At 30.1% G+C, this 7945-nt stretch overlaps 2 protein-coding genes across 2 annotated transcripts; one reads left to right on the forward strand and one right to left on the reverse strand.

Moving 5' to 3' along the window:
- Positions 1 to 12: 12 nt before the first annotated feature.
- On the forward strand, positions 13 to 2491 carry LOC107630430 (uncharacterized). Its single transcript, XM_016333548.3, has 9 exons — positions 13 to 221; positions 296 to 429; positions 543 to 621; positions 859 to 941; positions 1143 to 1181; positions 1375 to 1445; positions 1530 to 1644; positions 1763 to 1865; positions 2181 to 2491. Exons 1-8 carry the CDS (start codon positions 176 to 178, stop codon positions 1835 to 1837), a joined length of 642 nt encoding a protein of 213 aa, XP_016189034.1. The 5' UTR covers positions 13 to 175; the 3' UTR covers positions 1838 to 1865; positions 2181 to 2491.
- Positions 2492 to 2557: 66 nt separating this feature from the next.
- Positions 2558 to 4597, reverse strand: LOC107630428 (uncharacterized). Its single transcript, XM_016333546.3, has 2 exons — positions 3817 to 4597; positions 2558 to 3307 (listed from the first exon to the last, which is right to left on the reverse strand). Exons 1-2 carry the CDS (start codon positions 4423 to 4425, stop codon positions 2939 to 2941), a joined length of 978 nt encoding a protein of 325 aa, XP_016189032.1. The 5' UTR covers positions 4426 to 4597; the 3' UTR covers positions 2558 to 2938.
- Positions 4598 to 7945: the final 3348 nt, after the last annotated feature.

Genomic DNA, 7945 nt, shown 5'->3' on the forward strand with positions numbered 1-7945 from the left:
AAAGTTTATTCCTTTATTCCTTCAATGCCCTTGGGCATGTTCCAATTACCTGATTTACCTCCAAAGACGACAACTTTGATGCACAAAATGGTGGGCATAACGGTAATCACACTTCACCCCCACTTTATACACACTCCTCTTGTTGCTACACTTCGGTTTTGAGAAACACAAACAAATGGCGAGCACTCTGTTGTCCCTACACAGCTTTTTTCCGATCCATAGTAAGCATAATCCCTGGTTTGTTTTTCAAGATTTCATTTCCCTTTTCAGTAAATGTCTTATGTGTTTGTTTCAGGGAGGAGGGAAGAGATTGGAAAGTTGAGTGCTTTCAGGACTTCATTTGGCGGACAAGTTTTGTGTAATCCAAGTTTCTGTGGGACACAAATAGCTATTAACAACCATGGAAACCGTTTAGTTGTTAACTCACTGGTTACTGCTTCACCCTTCTATGGCTCTTATGTTAATTTTCTTGCATGTAATTGAGATAACATGAACTATTGAATTCTAGCTGTGGTCTGTGGTGAATTTTCTTTCGTTGACAGCTTGGAAGGAGGGTGAAGAGTAGGACCAGAGAAACAGTGGTTCCAGAACCAGATTATAGGATTCCAATTGTGCTACTTGGTAGATACTTGTTACTTCTTCTCATTCTTTATTTGTATGTGTTTTAAGCACATAATTTTATGGTGGAAATTGGCATGGCATAATGAGTTGAATGTGCATATGTTCTTGAAAGCAAGGTGGATTAAAATCTAGAGGAATGAAATGGAAGCATATCTTGCAAACTACTTTTACCATTACTTAAATGAGCCAATTCAATTTCTCCCTAGATTACTGTTTGACTCAAAATTGTACTATCAGGAGTTGCTGGTGGGTTGGCCTATACAGAGAATTTGGTACCTGCAGTTCCTGTTGGCCTTCTTGGATTGCTTCTCTTGGTTCAGGTAACTATTATTTATCAGTAAATGGTGGTGTAATAAAGAGGGTCTCGCAAATTTGCATAACGATATAAGTACTTTGTTTCAAAGAAGCTGTATCATTTTCTTAGCTGCTTTTTTACCACTCTGATTACTACAATATGTATCATCTTTTCCATTCCATTTTTGGCAGCTGACTTTTTCTTTTATTATTTGTCTTTCCCTCAGGCCACTAGAGTGAGATTCGTCTTTGATGATGAGGCTCTGGTTTGTTGCCTTCTCGCCTCTCGCTTCTGTCAAAATCAAATAGCTATTCATTTTTAGTCAATATAATCATAATATATAACTTAATCTGCATATTATTTCTGTGATCTTGTCTTCATCTAAATGTATTGTTGATGCTTTTTGATTTTGTAGTTTTAATTATGTATATATGAGTGAGAGAAAATTTATGGTTTAGGAAGTAAGGATAGGTGACCAGCTTGAGGAATCAGGAGAAAATGCATTTGTGGGAGGAAAAAACCGCTGGAAGTAAGAATCAAATTTATTGTATATACTAATTGGAGTTTCAGAGCAGTAGCATGAATGAAAACCCTGCTTTTATATGCTGTTCAGGTACTCAACATTTGTTAATTGGGAATTCTGGTGGCCTAACTTCCCTATTTTAGTCTACTTCAAGGAGACACAAACAAAGCCTGAGGGACAAATTCATTTCTTCCCAATAATCTTTGTAAGTATAATAAATATAGGAAATCATTTCCAGCTACTTAAATTTTATATTTACTTTCAGATTCAACATTTTCTTCATGTTTACTGTTTCTTGATGATTTATTGTGTATGACAAGCAGAATGGGAAGCAGCTTTATGATGTTATGGTGGAAAGAGCTGGACCTTCAAAAACTAGTGGTCCAAAAGAATCCTAAAGAGCTAGCTGTGTGATTAGATCCTCAGGTATCAATCCCATATTCTGTATTTATTACCACAAAGCTGTAGTTACCAAATTGGTTTGCCACTACCCACAAGTTACATGGCACTTGTGAAAATGTAAAACATGTTATTTATCAACAGAATTTTTGTATATGTAGCATCTATGCCTGCACAAAATGGTTATTTGATCATGACACCATAGAACAAAAGAGTTCTAAAATTTACTAAATGTAAATGTTTTTAAAGTTAGGATGCCTCGGAAACCATAGAAATCCTATGGTGAGTATGGTCCTTGTAAAAAGGCTTCTGAAGATAAGAATATTGGTGTTTGTATTGCAGATATTAAGAGTTCCTGTTACTCCTGCACATTGCTCTCTGTTGATTCAAATTGCACACAAATTGAAGCTAAAGAATTCATTCAATGTTGACCAAGAAGATAAATTTCGTTCAATAATATTCTGGAGTCTTGTTGGAACATATGTGGATACTTTCAGTTTCCATTGATATTGATCAATTGTATTTACCATCATAGAAGGTGTATTGTATAACGTACACAATACCTATGTATATAGATTCTGTTCTGTTAGCTGCTACAGATGATAGGTTCACTCTATAATTTATACGTCCATATTGTTTTATGACACCAAAAACGATATCATGAATTTTAATTTTTAAATCCTTTTCATGGACTGATGTATGAACCTTTTATAAATAGATTTCAATGAAAATTTGAATTTCTATTTAAAAAAAAAAAATTGTAGCTGGAAATCACTTCTCAGTGCTTACAATTAAAAACTAGGATACAAGCCTCAAAGACACCCACAGATATATTAATGTACACAAGAATCACAAGTGAATTTCATGTCTAGAACATATTCCCTCCCAATTTCTACAGATAGATATACTTCCGTGTGATATCAAGTAACTACCGAGTTTGCCGTTGGCGGCGTAGTTTTGCCTCCCATCTTAACTTCTTTCCATCAGCATCTCTAATCAAATTCACCATTCAAGAAGTAGCTTTTCCAGAACAAGAGCAATGACTTGGTTTTCCATCAAGGTGCTACTGCAAATCTGAAAGCTAAAAATTACACAATCAATCATCTTACATCCTTCTTGGTGCAGTGTGCATCCGTGTCATGCTTGGTGCAATCATTATAACCCACACTACTTAGGAAGTCTCGGATCTCTTTGGAAGTGCTATTGCTGGCCTCTAACAAACGCTCGTCTTCCTCATATATGAGATATGGTGCTTGGCTTCCCTTTCTTGAGAGCAACTTTGTTGCTCCTTTGAGGACATGATATTCCCAGCCTTGGACATCTATTTTAAGCAGAAGCACTCGCTCCAATTCCGGAATCACTTCATCAAGAGGAACAGTCCTTACTTGAATTGCAACCTCTTCATTGGACTTGAATGCCAACTTTGCACCTGTGGCAGAGATAGCACTGTTGTCCAGCCTACCAACCAACTGATGAATCAAGTAAAAGAAAATTTGATCTCATCAGAACTCCCAATCTATTTCAACATAAACTAATGACTATAACTGAAATATCACTCATTGCTTCCTATGACTAAACTAGAAGCAACCCTGAGACATCACCATTAATTATGATTACATATGACATAGGATTAACATGTAAAACTTCACAGTTGCATTTTCAATTTCCATTAGTAATTAGTGTAGTTACTAAGCTCAAACTAACTCCTGATATACATTAACCACTCTAATTACTTTACACTTTTAGAGAGTAAATGTGACACAATTGAGCTCTTACATTATCCTCATTAGCTGCAATTTCCTACTCTACTCTCCAAAATTAACCCTACACCTAAAGGATTATTTTCTGAGCTATTATATTAGTATCAGCCTTCAACAATTATAGCTCAAGTAAACAAATAAACAAATAAATCAACGCCAAATACAGGAACCAAAATTGAATTCAAGCAACAAAATTACATTTAAAAATAAAATAGCACCTTGTGAACCGTAACGTTACCAAGCCGATCAGAAGCGGCAGCCTCAAACAATGTAACCAAATTGGTCACCCTGTTGAAGAAAATCCCTTCACAGATCTTCTGCAAGTTCTCAAAGATGGGCTCGAAGGCCAAGACCGGGAAGCCCATAGCCGAAGCGGCGAAGGTGGCCATGCCGACATTGGCACCCACGTCGACGAAAAAGCCGTCTCTCCCTTCGGTCTTGGCCTTCTCCAGAATGTCCTGAACCGTCACGGATATGTCGGGCTTCCGAAAGGGCTTACCTTTGAGGATCCTGACGATGTTCTTGTGGGGCTTATCGGGAAGGGTTCCAAAATCGGAGAGTGAGAAGAGGAATGGGTAGCGAACCCCTTCGACGGTGCTAGCGATAACAGGGTGGGACTGTGGGGAATTGAAGCAGTCAAAGGGGGAGATTGCATGGAAGGAGAGGCGATTGTTGAGGGCGAAGTAGTTAGGGTTAGGGTTAGGATTGGAGGGGCGAGAAGAGGAGAGGAAGATGAAGATGAGGATGAGTGTGGAGGAGAAGAGTAAAAAGAGGAACTTTGGGGAGAGTAGCCTCGTGGGTTTGTCTCTTTTCCAGGCATTTGGCATTGGAAACGAGAATGGATGGGATTCAGGTTCGTGAAAGATGGGATCTTTTAGATTTCGATCTGCGAACGGGAGAATGTGATAGCTTCAACCTGATCAATGATGACTCAGTGAGTAGTGAAGAAGAACAAGAGTGTCAGAAAAAAGAAGCACAGGATCCAAATAAATGTTTTTTTTTTTTTGGGTATTAAGTGAGTAAATGAAAATTAAGTCCTAAAGATTTTGGCATCCAACTAATTAGTCTTTAAATAAACAAGTATAATTATTCGTGTCATGCACGTAATAAGATTTGAAATTATAATTTTAAATTATTTTTTTAAAATTAATTTGAATTATAATAATTTGATTAATAAAAAAATAATAAGTTATATTTTTTTTAATTTAGTGTTAATTAGATTAACTCTAAAATAGTTATTAATCGATTTTAATAATCTACTTTCTTCAATAAATTAAACATATATATTGAATATGATCATAAATAATATAGTAATAGTTAAATCCACCAATAAATATATTGACTATTATCACACTATGAAACAAATTAAATATAAAGGCTATTAGCACTTATAAATCTATAAAATCGCACTGTTTTTGATTCGTGCAAGGGTTTACTTATCAAATAAACTTAAAATATGAACAAAAAATATTTATAAAAGGGACCTAGCATCGCTTGAAAGAATTATGAAAAATAATCAACCTACCTTATCATCCATGAGAATCATTTCTATGTAAGTCGTCTTGTTCTTGTCAAATTTGGATGGGACTTTCCATATCCTTATAATTCTTGCCTTTATTTTTCAAACTTTTTCATTACATAATCTACCATAAGTAATATTGTTGATAGAATCGTAGTTAGTAGCCTTAGGTATGAAAAATAATAAATAGAAGAATATCTGGTACGAATTTTCTAGATGATAAATAATTGTAACAATTCACTATATACTTGCTACAATTAGGTGAAATTTATGCCATTATATTTTATTAACCTTTATGATTAATTCAATAGAGATACTTACTCAATATATATGTTATCGATATTAATTATATGCCAATGTTTTTAGGAAAGAGATAAAAGAGGAGATATATAAATATATATAATATTATTGTTATATAGAAAGTATACATAAATTACTATATTTTTTTATTATATTATACAACTTAAAATTATAGTATCATATTATTATTAATTTAGATACTTGTTATAATTATATTAAATTTAATTATGACTCTAAATAAATAAAATATAAAACATTCAATATTTTTTTTCTTTTTTACATTCAATATTTACTGTAGATATAAAAAGTAAAATAAGTAATAAAAAATAGGGTAAAAAATGTAAACAAGTCAAGGGCAGAACAATTTGACACAAATAAGCCAAAGCAAAATCTGATTTATCAATTAACCAAAGTCATTTTAAGTCATTTTCTATGCAAAATAATTTTTTAAAAATGGCTTAAAAAATATTAGGAATACTATAAAAGTTTGTAATATTCTAGTATTTTAGGTAAATACGGGTTATAACTATATTTATTTTAATTTTTAAATTATTATTGACTATGTAGAGTATTTTTTTAATGTCCTAAGTCATTAGGACATTACAAATTTTTATAGTACTCCTAACATCTTTTAAGCCATTTTTTTAAATTATTTTATATAGAATAAAATATTTTTTTGTGGTATAATTTAAATAAATTTATTAAAAAAATTATAAAAAAATATTCATGAGCTATTAAAAATTAGTAAAAGAGTATTGTATGAATTCGAATTGATAACTCATTAATATTTTAAAGAAGTCTCGTAATTAAATATTTTGTTAGCTTTTTTTAATGCATGAAATAAAATATATTTTTTTTATTTTTAAATTATTAATTTTTTTAATCAATTATTAATTTTTTAATAAAAGAATGGACAGAATTAAATCATGAGTAATTCGAATCTGGCCAATTCGAATTACTATGTGCAGCGTGTGTGAGTGTAATTCGAATCACCCTGATTCCAATTACATGTTTATGCGTAATTCGAATCAGCTGAATTCAAATTATGTGGTTTTGGGTATCAATGTTTAATTCGAACTATGTAGATTCGAATTACATGAAAAGTGAGTTCGAAGCAGGTAGGTTCGAACTACATTTAAATGTGCTTTGGTTGATTGATGAATCAGATTTTGCTTTGGCTTATTTGTGTCAAATTGTTCTACCCTTGGCTTGTTTATGTTTTTTACCCAAAAAAATATGAACAAAAAATAAAACATATTAATTAAAATTTAATTTGTTATCTAATTAATCTTATGTTCATACGATATAACTTTACGAAAATGTTATGAATCACAACCTTTTTTATTCTTAAAAAAAATACTATATGTAACCTTTAGTAGTACAAAAATAATTATAAGAATTAATTATTGATATTGATATTAATTACAATTGATTACTAATACGCTAATTTTTTTAAAATATATTTTACCTTTTTAAAATATAATGCATGTACTGTGTAGACCTTTATTATTATTATTATTATTATTATTATTATTATTATTATTATTATTATTATTATCCACTAATTGATATCAAATTAAATGAGTTATTATTAATGTGTGCATCAAAATTCAAATATCTCCTAATAAAATTATTGCACTTGAATGAGAATTATAACTATATCAATTGATATAATTAGAATGATTAAAAATATAGATGATTGATAAGTAGTTTAATAACGCATTAAATATTAATTTGATATAATTATAATAAAAATATTTTCTTAAATTAATATAATAATGCATTATTCATGAGCTAATTATAATATAATTAGAATAAATTTATTTGAGAAAAAAAAAAAGAATTCATGTGTAATTTCCAAAAATTATAATAATTATATACATATACATAAATAAAAAATATATGAATTATATTTTATTAAACTCTATGTTACCGGTTATTAAAAATATTTAAATTACGTATATTAATTATTTTTTTGTTATAATTATTTTATTTTATATATATGATTATTTTTTATTCTACAATTATGCAATAATTTTTTATTTTTTATATCCATATATATTCCTCAATCCCAGCCCATTCGTACACAAATAACAGTTTTTTTCTAATAGTGATGTTTTAATTTTTTGTTTTCTTTTTTTCACGTATCTTTTCTTTTTTTTTTTTAAATAGTGATGTTTTAATATTTATTTTTTTTAGATATATTTTTTTAAATAATTACATTACTAATCTAAAATATAAAATGAGAAAAAAAAAGGTGATACATATATCCAAGAAAGAAAATAAACTTAAAAATCAAAAAGAAAAAATTTATATTAAAAAATATAAAAAGAATATATTCAAAAAGAATAGTCATAATATATAAATTGAGTCAACAATTTAAATTTTTCCAAAACTAATTTAATCAAATACCAATATTAGAAATAAATTACTTAAATAATATTTAATCTATTCTAGTCCTTAGACACGTATAGATTAGATTCATTCTTGTAACAATAACCAACTGAAACAACATCGTAAGTTTGAAC

The sequence above is a fragment of the Arachis ipaensis genome, chromosome B3, assembly GCF_059453495.1.
Source record: "Arachis ipaensis isolate K30076 ecotype BB chromosome B3, ASM5945349v1, whole genome shotgun sequence".
Lineage (NCBI taxonomy): Eukaryota > Viridiplantae > Streptophyta > Magnoliopsida > Fabales > Fabaceae > Arachis > Arachis ipaensis.